This window comes from Benincasa hispida, chromosome 10 (genome assembly GCF_027475165.1).
Source record: "Benincasa hispida cultivar pf3 chromosome 10, pf3_genome.v1.1, whole genome shotgun sequence".
NCBI classification, from domain to species: domain Eukaryota; kingdom Viridiplantae; phylum Streptophyta; class Magnoliopsida; order Cucurbitales; family Cucurbitaceae; genus Benincasa; species Benincasa hispida.
This window is the reverse complement of record NC_143487.1, coordinates 12130785-12145466: the sequence shown is the minus strand read 5'-3', so window position 1 is coordinate 12145466 and position 14682 is coordinate 12130785. Positions and strand designations below refer to the sequence as shown.

General features: G+C 32.2%; 2 protein-coding genes across 5 annotated transcripts; both read right to left on the bottom strand.

Moving 5' to 3' along the window:
* Nucleotides 1–1048: 1048 nt before the first annotated feature.
* On the bottom strand, nucleotides 1049–3705 carry LOC120087732 (small ribosomal subunit protein uS12). Its single transcript, XM_039044615.2, has 4 exons — nucleotides 3452–3705; nucleotides 1812–1967; nucleotides 1599–1725; nucleotides 1049–1506 (listed from the first exon to the last, which is right to left on the bottom strand). Exons 1-4 carry the CDS (start codon nucleotides 3454–3456, stop codon nucleotides 1366–1368), a joined length of 429 nt encoding a protein of 142 aa, XP_038900543.1. The 5' UTR covers nucleotides 3457–3705; the 3' UTR covers nucleotides 1049–1365.
* Nucleotides 3706–5403: 1698 nt separating this feature from the next.
* Nucleotides 5404–8012, bottom strand: LOC120087735 (splicing endonuclease 1). Of its 4 annotated transcripts, none has more exons than XM_039044619.2 (2): nucleotides 7080–8012; nucleotides 5404–5920 (listed from the first exon to the last, which is right to left on the bottom strand). In XM_039044619.2, exon 1 carries the CDS (start codon nucleotides 7807–7809, stop codon nucleotides 7090–7092), a length of 720 nt encoding a protein of 239 aa, XP_038900547.1. In that variant the 5' UTR covers nucleotides 7810–8012; the 3' UTR covers nucleotides 5404–5920; nucleotides 7080–7089. The 4 variants fall into 4 exon arrangements, with proteins under 4 accessions (XP_038900547.1, XP_038900548.1, XP_038900550.1 ...); XM_039044620.2 differs by having other exon boundaries at nucleotides 5404–5917; XM_039044622.2 differs by lacking the exon at nucleotides 5404–5920 and adding an exon at nucleotides 6187–6464.
* Between the last annotated feature and the right edge of the window lie 6670 nt (nucleotides 8013–14682).

Here is a 14682-nt window from a genome sequence, read left to right as displayed (position 1 = left end):
AATCCTAACAAAAAAAATGTCCTATCTCCATCATTCCTATTTGGTCATCTTCTCTTTTTTTTTCCTTTGTTTTTTTATTAGAGGTAATACAACAAACTATCACAACTTTCAAGAAATTTGATATTCTCTGTTTCTCAGTTAGATAACTAAGGAGATAAGGATCGAATCTACTATCTTTACGGAATGAGAGAAAACTATGTTAATTACTATTGAGCTAAGCTCATTTTAAACTCATTTTTCTCTAAACCTTTTTAATACAACTGTGGAGATAGGACATCGATCGAATCTACGATCTTTACGAAAAGAGAGAAAATCATATCAATTACCATTGAGTTAAACTCATTTTAAGTTTATTTTTCTCTGAACTTTTTCTCGTACAACTAAGATAAGGGATCGAACCTACGATATCTTTAGAGGAGAGAAAATCATGTTAATTATCCTTGAGCTAAATTCATTTTGGTTCTCAAAACTTTGTTTGATCCAGCTTAATACTGTTTCAAACAAATATAATTTATAATAAGATAGTAAAAACCATATCAATTACCATTGAACAAAATTCATTTCGACTCTCAAAGCTTTATTGATCCAATGATCCTACTGAATACTATGACTAGCAGAAACCCTTGATTTATAACAAGAGTTTACATGTATTAAGAATGGAAATCTTAAAAGGGATGACCATAGCTTTTTAACCAAAATAAATGCTTTTTTTTTCTCTATAACGAAATCGAACTATTACAACATACTTAACCAAAAGAAATGCTTTTTTTTTTCCCTATGAAGAAATCGAACTATTACAACATGCTTAAAATCATCATATTGGAGGAAGGAATGGTAATTGAATGAATACCTTATGAAGGGGTTGTATTCTTGAGCAAGCAACCATAATATATCTGTAGATCAGACAAGACAAGAACAATACAAGACAGCAATGATTGATTGATAATATTCTTAATGATCCATTTGATAATCTCCGCAAATCAAAGAAGAATCGATAGCATATAATAGTTCTTAAAGGTTTTCAAGAATCCTTACTGAAAATTGAACATGGTAGAGAAAAAGCTAGCCATTCACACTAAAATCAACAGAATCATTCCAAAACAAAATTTCCTGACATTTGGACGTGAAAGGGAAGGGGATGTATTACACTCAAATTGACCATAACAAAACCTGTTCTGATTACAAAGAAAATTATGCTTTATCAAGTCTCAACAAAAGGTTGCGTGCATAGGTTTCTATCAGCCGACCGAGTAATCTAAATTAACTAGTGACAAAGGGGAAGAGCGAGCCTCAATTGCTCATTAACTGCCTCACGCCAGAATTGAAGAAAATAGAGACATAATTTATCTTGGAAAACCGAGAAGCTTAAGACCTTGGCTTCTCCTTCTTTTCCTTGAAGAGAGCCAGCAGAGATACACCTGACACCTTCACCACCTTAAATCTGACTCCAGGAATATCACCAACAGCATGTCCTTTTCGACCAAATCCAGCAATGAGAACCTCGTCCTATTCATGCAAATACATACATTATGAACGAATGTCGACAAGAGTAACCAAAATCCCTGTGATAAAATCCCAAGCTTCCTTCAAATACTTACATTTTCTTCAATGTAGTTAAGACAACCATCATTTGGGACGAATGCAGCAATCTTCTTCCCGTTCTTAATAAGTTGAACTCTAGCACACTTTCTAATAGCAGAGTTAGGCTGCTTAGCCTCAATACCACTGCACAATACACCAGAAAATTATTAATTACATAAGATTTTTGCTAAGTAGGCCTTACAAAGCACACACAAATAAAATCATCTTACATCTTTTCTAGAACAATGCCTTTTGCATGGGAAGATCCAGCAAACGGTTTCTTCCACTCGTTTCCAAGATGGGATTTCTTGTATGCTTTGTCAGCCCACCTTTGTCTTCTGCGGTGGGACTTCAACTTGCGACCCGCTCCCATTCCCCTTGTCTTCCTGTAAGATATAACTACTACTTAACAAAGAGAATACTGATTGACTAAAAATAAATAAATGAGATTTAGTTGCAATAATGTTAAACATTCCCCCACCCTACCAATTATAATTATAAGTTAAACCTGATTTATTAATAATACTGATTTATTTGGATGAATAATGTAACAAACTAGGTAAGGCAGATCTTTTCTGTTAGGTACTTAAGCATCTTGGAGAACCACACACCAAAAGTCAACTATTGAGGTGAGAGAGCCAAGCTACTTAAGTACCACATTGGTCATTCTAACCAATGTGAGACAAAGGTAGCCAATACTACCTTGATTCCTAACATTTTCATAACAACTAATTCTTAAAAAGTATTTACTAAATTCTCAATAATAACTTTTGAAAGACTTATTTAATTATAATAATTCTTAATAAACCTAATGAAAAGTTATCTACATTAAATCCAATGAAATGAAAAGTTATTAAGAATTCTTAATCAGTATAGAAAAGTTTCTAAGAATTATTCAAATTTAATATTTCATAAAACTCCTAATAATACTGACATTTTGAAAGACTTGAGAATTATTTATTAATAATACTTATTTATTTGGTGACATTTCTTTACATTTTTCTGTAATAAATTATACCACTCTTTAGTTGGCCTACCAATTACATTTGTAAGTTGAGCTTTGTTATGTTATAATTATAACAATACTGATTTATAAGTTAAACCTTCTCATTTTTTAAAATACTTTTTCTCTAGATTTAAAGCTATTAACTAATAAAACATTTGGCAGTAAGAGAAGTATTGATATCTAAAACATCACAATTAAACCTGTGACATCCAAAAGCAACCTAGAATCAGACCGATCGTATTTTCTCTCTGTCATAAGGATACTCATACCATCAGGGATCTTTGTACTGAGCAAACTTCCAGTGGTAAAGAAACAAAGTCAATTGTTTGAGTCAAACAACAAACAAAATCCAATTATTGTTGTAAAAAATCGTTAAATCAAACTAGAATCATAGCCACCAACTTGCTCACATCAATATTAGGTGCCCGGCCATATCTTACACCTTAATCAGCTACAACGACTGTTATTCCTATATCTAGGAACGATATTAACAAAACCATAAGGAAATTTGAGTGAAAAAAAACGATATATATCGACGATTATCTAACACAAAAATTATCAAAAGATCGCGTTGTTGAAATAATCAAAGACAATAACAGAATACAATACACTTCGGATTGAGAGTACAGCAACTAGACAGCGCATCATCCTTCTTAACCATTGCTATGGCGTTCTATATTTTTTATCATCAAGAAGAAGCTAATATAAATCATTCCCGTCTGTAAAGTAACTACTGGTTTCTCGACCTTTCAAATCCGTATGATCCAGTTAAGCCATGCGAATCTCGACTACATTGTATACTTCCTTCCCTAGAACATTCATCAATTGAGAGCAAGAAAATAGAAAAGTGGATGAAGTGCATACCCCATGGTGAGTGTGAGAAGTGGATCTCCAAGTGCGAGATTGAAGTAGCAGAGCTCCGGAACCCGGCAGAGACGAAGCTAATTCGGATAACGCCGCCGCACCTTGTGTAAATGAAACCCTAGACTCCTTGCCCCCTTTATATACTGTAGGGTTCTTTGCTAAGCCAAACTCGCTGAAATACTACTGATTTGCCACGTCGGCAACGCTCTATTTCAAAAATTACTTATTTTATTATTTTTTTTTTTTTAAATTGAGTCGGATTGCAAGTTTTTAATTTAGGTTAATTGAAAATTAGATCCTATGATTTGAAAAAAAAAATAGAAAATTTGATTTTATATTTTATAATTTTGACCTTTTAAGTTTTGTCAAATCAAGTATAATTCAATTCAAATCTTCTATTTCAATTGTATTTCAAAAAATATTTGATAGATAATTCAGTTTTATCATGTTTGACAAACAACCCAAGTTCTATTTTTAAAAACTAGTTTCAAATTTTTTATTCAAACCGTGTAAATTATGGAATAATTTTATATTTCTAATCGTATTTTAATAATTATTTAAATTAGAATTCAATTTATGAATTTGCTACAAATCATATGTCTAAAAAAATATGAAATATAACTTTATTTTCATTAAACCCCTTGTTTTTAAATTTCTGATTTGAGATTTTCTATTAAATAGATCTTTTAAGAGTCCAAAAGCAACTCACCTAGAAAGAAAAGAAAAGAAAAAACTAACAAACAACCAACCCAGGGCACATATTAGTAGCTAGTAAGTCTTTTAAAATTTTAATCAGATTTAATTATGACTTTGTAAGTTTAAGAACTAATATAGATATTAAGGTTGGTAATAGGACCGGGACTAGGCAGGAAGGGTTTCCCGTTCCCGTCTCCATTGGGAGATTTTACCCATCCCTACCACTTGAAGGCGGAGATTCCCGTCGAGGAAACGGATCCGAACCCATTTCCCTTCTCTATGGGATTTTTTTTTTTTAAATCTTTCCCTAAAATTTTATTTGGTTTGGACTGGACATTTTAGTTGGGCTCAGATTGAACCTAATTTTTAATTAGGCTAAATGTAAAAAGTTTAATATATATATATATATATATATCAACCTAATCGGGACGAGGATATTCTCCCATCCCTGATTTGATCCAATCCCCAATCAAATAGGGATTTCCTACTCCCGATCAGGACAAGGTCCGTGGAAAATTTTGCCAATCTTAACCGATATAGAAGTAAGCGACATATACATATCCTAGAGAAATCAAACTCTATTGGTGATGCTCAATGTTGGATCGAGGAAATCAGAAGGCTCTCCAATTGCTTTGAAAATAAGCACATTCTAATCAGCTTATTTGTGAGTGGCCGGACACGTTTCCTATTTGAATTTGTACCTCGATCTCTAAGGATCTTCAAATTTCTCCTGCCCTGTGGCGTAATAAAATTCTCTTTATTAATATATATATATATATATATAAACTAAGCAAGTATAAAATGTATCCCTCTCAAAATACAAGAGTTTCAATATGGTGATGGAACAGTATTACAGTGTTCCATTACTAGTGATGACTGTGATCTTGAAAGGAATTCGAATGGTTTCAACTATAAATCACCCAGGCTCTTCGATTGTTGAATAGAGAGTTCAATAATTTTACAACTCTAAGTCCATACTGAGTGAGGTTCTTTGTTTATCTCCTCTTATACCACAGTTGTCAACATATCCTCAGATTTCAAAATGATGTTGCTAATAGAATTGTAAGATTGGGCAAAATCAAAGCTTAGATCACAAATTTAGGTAATAAATTTTCCCTATTGGTTCCACCTGTGCTTGTTCATCAAGATAAGAAGTTTTAGTTTGCTTTTGTGAGTGAATGTTTTTCTTTTTTAAAAAAGAAATAAATGGATAGCTCAAGAAACAATCTTCCCCAAAGAGTCCCTAAGAGGCCATGTTTAAATCCTAACATTGTGATTGTCCTGTTGTACTCATCCATCAAATCCTCAATGAACGTACTCATACATAATTCTTCACATGTTTAAGAAAAAAATGGCATCTCACCTCATAAATAAACAATATAAACTGACTATGCTTCGTTCGAGTGCCCAAGAAATATTGTTGGTTAGCATTGATAATACGACAATTTTCTTCTTCTTGAGTTCACCCCAACATTTGGATTGAAAGATTCGAACCATTAGGTGGTAGAAACATTGATAATACAACAATGGAGGTGATCATCCTCCTAGCCATATTTATTCCTCACGTGGTCTTCCTTCCATGACAATATGGCATAGCGGTAATAGCCTCCACTAAAACGGACAACAACATTTCTCAGTAGTACCTGGTGTTGCAGCGTTTGATATGTTAAACTAGACCTCTGCCTCCTAATCTTGCTTCGTCTACATTCTTTTAAAAAATCTTGTCCATTTCTGCACACAATCCTTCTTCTACATAAGAGGTTACCTTGACTGCTGTATATAAAGCATTAGCAATAGTAAGAGGCCTATTTCAAAAGATTATCAACTTGCAGAGTTATCATTCTTTCAAGTACATCCACCATTCTACGCAATACTTTTCCAGTCATTCAATTAGTGTACGCTCCTAAGTAAAAGAGAATGATAATACTTGCAAGTCAAATTCTTTTGCAAGAACTTTGAGTAACGGCCTGATCATGTACAGAATATAAGTGCTTTCTGTTATCTAATATTTTCAATCTGGGTTTGTTTAGTTTAGGACATAATCAATCCGGTATAAATTGATTTTGATTAAAGACAAGTTTCAGAGTTATTTTGGATATTGCAAAGTGAATTTAAAGATTTTAAAACCACTCCTAAACATGTCCTTAATCTTTGACAGCAGATTCCGTCAAGAGAGTGGGAGATGCTAAGTCTATTTAATGAGATATTTTGAACTGGGAGTTAGCCAATCCGCCAAATGAAGCAATTTCCGGGAGAAACTCTGTTATGGCTACAAGTCTTGTATAGGTGGTCCAAGGAGGGCAGGAGGAACATGTCTCTGACAAATAACATTGTCTTAATCATTATATAGTTTGTTTATGACATTCCAATTGGAACATGAAGGAAAACCTAGAAATCAATAGAGATGAATTCTTCAAGGGGAAAGAACATAGAGAGCTGACAACCCTGCTACATAGTTATTCAAATGTTAAGAATATAAATAAAAAATTCAACACACTCCACCTAGAGTAAACTTTTGACTTTAGCAATAAGTTAACATGCAAATTTCAAACTCCTACCGTTGGTAGTCACTTCTAGAATCTAATTCTAATATTTGCTCTTTGCATTTGCCATTCTCTAACATCAACGAATCTTTTATCTGGAACATGTGATTATCAGTGTATATACTTCGAGAGGATCTTTACATTCAACATTGTTTAGTTGTGTAATTCTAGTTATTCCTGAAAGATATGTGTATTTAAGCAATTCCTTACCCCCAAAGCATTCAAGTTTGAAGTAATTGGAAGAACATGATAGTGATACCATATCATCTTCAAAACCCATCTGAAACTAGATTTGTTATGTAGCCTTAGATAATTGTTTTTCAATGTACATGAAGAACAATCAGAAATTATCCAGAGAAACCAAATAAAGAGTGTACATTATATCTTACTTCGTATATTTTACACTTTTGCAGGATTTTCACGGCATTGTTCTGGACTCCACCTTGTAACTGTGCGTTCTTCAATGGAGTAACTGTCCAAACACGAAGGAGAAACAAAACCGCTTCCATTATCATTGACAGTAAGAACTAGCAGCGTTTTTGCAACGCTTCCACAAAGCCGAATTGTGCATAGAAAATCAGACCAAACCCTCAATCGCCCATTCTCATTACTGCCTCCTCCTTCGGACAACACAAGAACAGCATATTCAGAGTGCACAAGAGCTGGATGGTGACGATAAGCCACAAAATCAACCCCGTATTGAGATCCAGGTCTCACAACCCAATTCTTCAATCGAAGATGTTGATAAGCGATGTAAAACTCGGGGAATGTAGGCTTTTGAGACTTCATATCCTGCCAAAGCTCTTGAACATTCTTTTCACAGTCTTGTCCATCGACAATTTTGAGGCAATTCAAATGATAGAGCAAGTAAAAAGCCTCTTCCATGCCGAATTGAAACCATTGCTTGTCCTTCTCGGCGGTAAGAATTGGTCGACCGAAACAAGCGCGATTAAGAAGATCGGTTTGTTCTTCATCGGCTTGATAAAGTACAGCAGAACCAGATAATAATCCTTGAGCGTTCGACTGTGTCAGAGAAGATTGAAGCTGAAGTACGATATTGGACATGGGATCTGCTAGAGCTTTGGCTTCTGAACCCTTCCCTTTCCATCTCGGCGCCATTCAAGTCGGCGGTGAAACAGTGAAGAGCAAGTTACAGGACTCCAGGGTTAAGTTAAGGTCAACACCGGTGCATACGGGAAAGAATTGCTAAAATAACCGTATCTTTTAACGAGAAAATTGCACAGAGGCCCTTTCTAGGGGCTCAAATGAAAATTAACCTCGATTTTATCAATGTCTTGTAAATTTTAATTTTTACAAAAAAAAAAAAAAAAAAAGTATATATACCCACGCCCAAAACGTTGCTCGTTCCCCTCTCTTGTCTCCTTCTTGCAAGGTGAGTTAGGTGACTGGCGAGGGAAGACGGACAACATGGAGTGAATCAATGGTGTGGTGTGAATCTTTCGACGTAGAACGAGTAGATCTAATGTGGGGTGAACAGATCCACGCATCTTCTAGCGCGGGATGATTTTTCCAGTATGGGGCGAGAAGATCTGATGCGGGGTAATTTTTCCGACATGGGACAAGCAGATCCAACATGGGACAAATCAACGAGTTGGGATTCTGGATGGTCACGGTCAACGACGATATGTAGGGTGTTCTTTTATATATATATATATATATACTGTCATATGGTGATTTTTCTTTTTCGATATATATGGGGGAATTTGTACGGATGACCCAAAAATTGGGTTGAAAATATCAAATGAATCAATTTTTTTAAAAAAAATGTCAAATGACCATTTGCTGATATCAAATTCAGGTGAAATTACCAAAATACACTCGCGCACACACAGAAAAGTATCTCGCTCTTGCTTGGTCTTGCTTTTTTTCTTTCTTTCTCTTTCTTTCTCTCTTTCTCACTATCTCTCTCTTTCTCGCTCTCTCTCGTCCCAATTCTCTCGCTCTCTCCCTTTCTCTCTTTCTCACACTCTCTCTCTCTTTCTCTCTTTCCCGCTTTCTGTCTCTTTCTCGCGCTCTCTCTCTCTTTCTTTCTCACTCTTTGTCTCTTTCTCTCTCTCGCGTTATCTCCCTTTCTCTCTCCCCCTCTATCTCCCTTTCTCTCTCTCGCTCTTGGTCTTGGTCTCGCTCTCTCTCAGTCTCAGTCTCGGTCTCGATCTTGCTCTTTTTCGGTCTCGGTCTCTCTCTCTTTCTTTAGTTTTATCAACTTTGGTTTTGCTGAAGTTGTTCAGAGAAGAAGTCGTAAACATCATAAGCAAAACAAGAATAAAGAATAAAAGATTTTCATCGAGTTCGTCTACTGGAAAAGAAGAAGAGGAAGTAAAAAGGAAAGAAAAAAAAGGTCGAAGGTCACGCTAGAGAAGAAGAAAAGAGCAAGAGAAAAATAAATCTAGATGACAAATTTGTAACTTCACTCATCTATGACATCAGCAGAAGGTCATTTGACAATTTTTTAAAATTTTTTGGGTCATTTTTTTAAAACAAATATTCTATATATACGGTGATTTTTTTATATGTACTATGATATACATATATATTTGTTTTTGTTATATTCTGTGATATATAAATTCAATTTTTTATTGAGATTTTATGTTTTATGATATATATATTGATATATGTTAAACTTTAAGTTCATTTGTGATTTATATGCTGTGGCAGATAGCTTCGTTTGTTTGGAAAGCATGAGATTTTAAATTGAATTTGAATTGGTCATATTAATTGATAATTAGCGATTTCCATTAGGGAGTTTCCATTAAATTTATGTAAATAGGATTTAATGTTCTAACGTTTATGTAAGAATAACCATGAATCTAAAATATGGTATATATGAGATAATAACGCAAAATATAAACACACTCAAAATAAACAATGAACTATAATAGACAAACTCAAATAAGTCAAACCATTATATAAAAATTGCATTATAATGGCATATGTATCAAACATTGGGAAATATATTATAGACACACAAACAATACCTAATTAGAAAGACATATATATCGGAATACTTTGGACATATATATCAGAATACTTTGGACATATGCCAAATATACAATGGAATATATTACATGGAAACAAACAGTACTCAAAACAAACAATAAAATATATCACATAATATAAAAAATCAAATGTTAAATGTATTTTCTCTCTTCAATTAAAATGGAAAAAAATATATTAAATACATTTTCTCTCCCCATTTGAAAATGAAAAAAAATTATATTAAATGCATTTTCTATCTCAATAATAAATGCAATTTCTATCTCTATCGTTAAGGAAACTTCGTAAATATGAAAATATATATAAATAAATCATAAAAATAATAATAAAAAGGTTAAATTTGTCAAAAAAAAATAATACTATTTTTTTTTTTGGAAAAAATTCAAATTTAAAGACATTTTTTTTTAAATATATGGACTATAGAGGATATTATATGTAAAAATCTATTTTTAGAAAGGGATAGTTGCATAAATAGAATTCAAGCCCAAAATAATAGAATGCATAGTACAAGGATAAAATAATTGTATATATAGATCAAAAATTGTAAAAGACTAAAAAATCCATGTATAGCCACCATTTTGTTTGCTTCTTCCCAGTTTTCTCAAATTAAAAGCTATCATTGATAGCAGCTATCAGTGATAACCACTGATGGCAGCTATCACTGGTAGCTTCTATCAATTGCTATAGATGATAGATGCTATCAGCGATAGCTTTCAATTTGAGAAAAATTAATACAATCTTGAAATATTAGCTTTCAATCTTGAAATTTTAGCTTTTAATTTGTTATCAATTATTAGTAGCTATCATTGATTCACTTTCATCAATTGGAATCAATGTTGAAATATTACTACTTAAGGCTATCAGTGGCTATCAATGATAGATTTATAAATAGTGATCAACTTTGAAAGAAGACCAACAACTTTGATTACCATAGTAGTTATCACTAATAATTTTTTATCATGGCTATCACGGATAACAACTATCAGTCATTATCACTTATAAACTTTCATCAATTAGAATCAACCTTGAAATATTAACACTTAAAGCTATCAATGATAGACTTCTATAATTGGTTATCACCTTTGAAAGAAACTCGATATATAAATATCACCTAAGTTTTATCACTGATATCACTAACATTGCTCATATTGTGGTTATCAATGATAGCTTCTTTCACTAATAACATCACTAATAAGATGCTATCAATGATCTCACTGATATCATGCTATCAATGATAGTTCTCTATCACCGATAACGTGTTATCAGTGGTAGCTTCTATCACCGATAACGTGCTATCAGGTAGCTTCTATCATCAATAACATGCTATTAGTATTAGCTTCTATCGTTGGTAACATGCTATCAGTAGTAGTTTCTATCAATCATAGCCACTGAATACCTTTTTGCCCCCTTTTTTGTCATTCTTAAACATTTATAAGTCACTTTTCTTTTCGATGATAGCTTCTATCACTGATAAACATGCTATTAGTGATAACTTATAGGCATTTCACTTACATTTTAGCTCGAGATTCAACTTTATTAATTAAATTCACTAAATTGACTATCAATGATAGATTTCTATAAGTGGCTATTAACTACGAAAATATGATCAAAGATTAAGCTATCAATGATAGAAAATATTAGTGACTATCACTGATAGACTTTCATTTTCTATTTATATTTATTATTTGTTATAATAATCAAACTTGATGATTGGCTTGTTGGTGTTAAGTCACTTATGATTGAGTACTTTCAAGTCCTGCGTATGGACTCAACTTCATAATTCTTGTGAAAAAAAAAGGGGGAAGAAGAAAAAATTCAAATAAAGGAAAGAAAAATTTTAAAAATAAGAGAAAGAGAATAAACAAAAACTGAAAAAAGGAAAGAAAATTAAATAGAAAAAAAAGGAAGTAAAAACCGGACAAATGAAAGAAAAACTAAAAAAAGAAAAAGAAAGGGAAGAAGTAAAAAGTCGGAGAAAGAAAATAAAATAAAATAATAAAAAAAAATAAGGGAAGAAGCAAAAATCGGAGAAAGGGAAAAAAATGATAATAAAAAAAGAATAAACAAGAACCAAAGAAAGAAAATAAAAATAAATAAAAGAATAAATAAAAACCGAAGAAAGAAAAGAAAAATAAAAAAGAAAGAAAGAAAGGAAACAGGAGGGAAATGAAAGGAAAGAAAAAGTAAGGGAAAAAGAAGGAAATAAAAGAAAATAAAAGAATAAAAGAAAGAAACATAAATCGGATTAAGGAAAGAATAAAATAACAAAAAAAAAAAAGAGGAAGAAGCAAAAACTGAGAAAGAAAATAAAATGAAAAAATTGAGGGAAAAAGAAAAAATCGAAGAAGAGAAAGAAAATAAAAAAAAAAACTACAAAAAAAGGTGTAAAAAAATAAGACAAGGAATGACGAAATTTGAAATTTAAAAAAAAATCAAAGTTTGACTAGTCAACTCATCTATATTTACAAATATTTTAAAGATGTAATATATTTTTAGATTTTTTTTCTTATTCTACTATGTATTACAAATATCCTTTTAAAAACCAATGAAATTTGGCTCTGGCATGAAATGACCACTTTAACCCAAAATCATCTTCTTCCTTTTTTCTTCTACTGTTCTAGTTTTGTGCATTTATCTTTTTTTTTTTTTTTTCTTCTTTCTTTCTTTTTTTTTCTGCATTTTTCTTTTTCTTCTCCTTCCTCCTTTTTTTTCTCGACATTTCTATTCTTATTTTTTCCTTTTTTCTGTGACATATACCATCATATTGTAGTTTTTTTATATACAGTATCATATAGTGATTTTTCGTTTTCGATATATCTAGTGGTTTTTTTATATATTCATTTTCGATATTTATGGTGATTTTTCGATATATATTGTGATATATACCTTCAATGTTTTATTGAGACTTTCTGTTTTATGATATATACACCAATATATATATATATATATTGAACTTTAGGTTAATTTGTGATTCATATGTTGTGGTAGATAGCTTTGTTTATTTGAAAATCATGAGGTTTTAAATCGAATTTGCATATTATTTGAGAATTAGTAATGTCTGCTAAGAAACTTATGTTAAATTTACTTAAATGAGATTTAATGTTCTAACGTATATTTAAGAATAACCATGAATCTAGAATTTGGTATATATGAGATGATAACGTAAAATATAAACACGCTCGAAATAAACAATGAACTATAATAGACAAACTCAAATAAGTCAGACCATCAGATAAAAATTGCATTAGAATGACATATATATCAGACATATCAGGGAATACATTATAGACACACGAGCGATACCTCATTAGAAGAACATACATATCTGAATACCTTGGACATTTACCAAATAAACAATGGAATATATTACATACAAATAATACTCAAAACAAACAATAAAATATATCACATAATATAAAAATCAAACGTTAAATGCATTTTCTCTCTTCAATTGAAATGAACAAATATACATTAAATGCATTTTTGCTCCCCATTTGAAAATAGGAAAAAAATTATATTAAATATATTTTCTCTCCCCATAATAAATACAATTTATTTCTCTATCATTACGAAAATTTCGTAAATATGGAAAAATATATAAAAATCATAAAAATAATTTTAAAAAATGGTAAATTTGTCCAAAAATAATACTAAAAGTCTTTCCTGAAAAAATTTTCAGTTCAAATTTAAAGACATTTCTATGTAAAAATCTCTTTTTAGAAACTAGTAAAATTTGGCTCTTGCATGAAATGACCACTTTAACCTCAAACCATCTTCTTCCTCCTTCTTTCTTCTACTGTTCCAATTATGTGCATCCTTCTTTTTCATTTTTTTCCTGTGTTTTTCTTCTTTCTTTCTTTCTTTCTGCATTTTTCTTGTTCTTCTCCTTCCTCATTTTTTTCCGACGTTTCTGTTCTTACTTTTGCCTTATTTTTTATGTGTTTTTCTTCTTTTTTTTCTTCTTTTATGCGTTCTCTTCTTTTCCTTTCTTTTTTTCTGCATTTTCCTTCTTCTTTCTTCTTTCTGTGTTTTTCTGTGTTTTTTTTCTTTCTTTCCCCCATTTTTCTTCATTTTATACTTCCTTTGCATTTTTTTCTTCTTCCGCCCTCTTCTTATAAGGAGCGAGATTGAGAATCAAGAATCGAGATTCGGAGGAAAACGTTGATGACTGAACAAATTGAAGAAGCGAGAAGCAAGATCCATAAGCAAGAGACGAGATCGAGAAGTAAGAAGCTAGATCAAGAAGCGAGATTAAGTTTGCTCTCAATATGCAGGTTGAATCGGTAATTTCATAGCGCTTACATCAACAAAAGACAAATTTCATTCACGCCCTGGAAAAAGGACCATCCATCTGGCAGACCCATCTTTTAAGGAAGAATTGCACAATCGACCTATTTTAAAGGCCCAAGATGAAAAGTGCCCCATTTTTTTTTTTAATGTTAACCGATCTTTTGCTGATGTCACGGATGAGTGAAGTTAGGAATTCACTCTTTCTTTATCCTCCTAACCTTCTTCTCTGGCGTATTTTCCTTCTTCTTGTCTGGCGTAGTTTTCAACTCTGACCAACAACCAACACCTTCTACTGATGTTCAACACGACCTTGCAGCTGAAGGAACTCTTTTTCAAGAGTACCTACGCACGGAAGCAGATATTTCCAATTCATTGTGACAGAATTACTGCATATACATTCAAAACATACTAATATACATTCATCATGCTAAAAAGATCAAGAAATTATACCACATGAGGATTTCTCCTTCACAGCGAGTCTGAAGTCCAACTGTCTACCTCAAACAACCACCAATCGAACAAAAGGAAATGGAGAAGACAATACAACTCAGAGCCCTCAGTATTCTTAGAGTGAGAATCCAAAGTGTGGGCTTTGTTCGGATTTGGTAGAGAGAAGGAGGAAGAGAGACCGTACACAACGATCAAGCAAGTGGGAGAAGAGGTCGTCTATCACATAGACAAGATGCT

What these genes read in the sequence shown, in the direction of transcription:
- LOC120087732 (XM_039044615.2), bottom strand. An exon ending in GGCATTGTTCTAGAAAAGAT is followed by an intron (nt 1,726 to 1,811) that starts GTAAGATGATTT and finishes TGTATTGTGCAG; the next exon opens with TGGTATTGAGGCTAAGCAGC. An exon ending in TTAACTACATTGAAGAAAAT is followed by an intron (nt 1,507 to 1,598) that starts GTAAGTATTTGA and finishes TTGCATGAATAG; the next exon opens with GACGAGGTTCTCATTGCTGG.
- LOC120087735 (XM_039044619.2), bottom strand. Translation starts at nt 7,809, where the DNA reads ATGGCGCCGAGATGGAAAGGGAAGGGTTCAGAAGCCAAAGCTCTAGCA.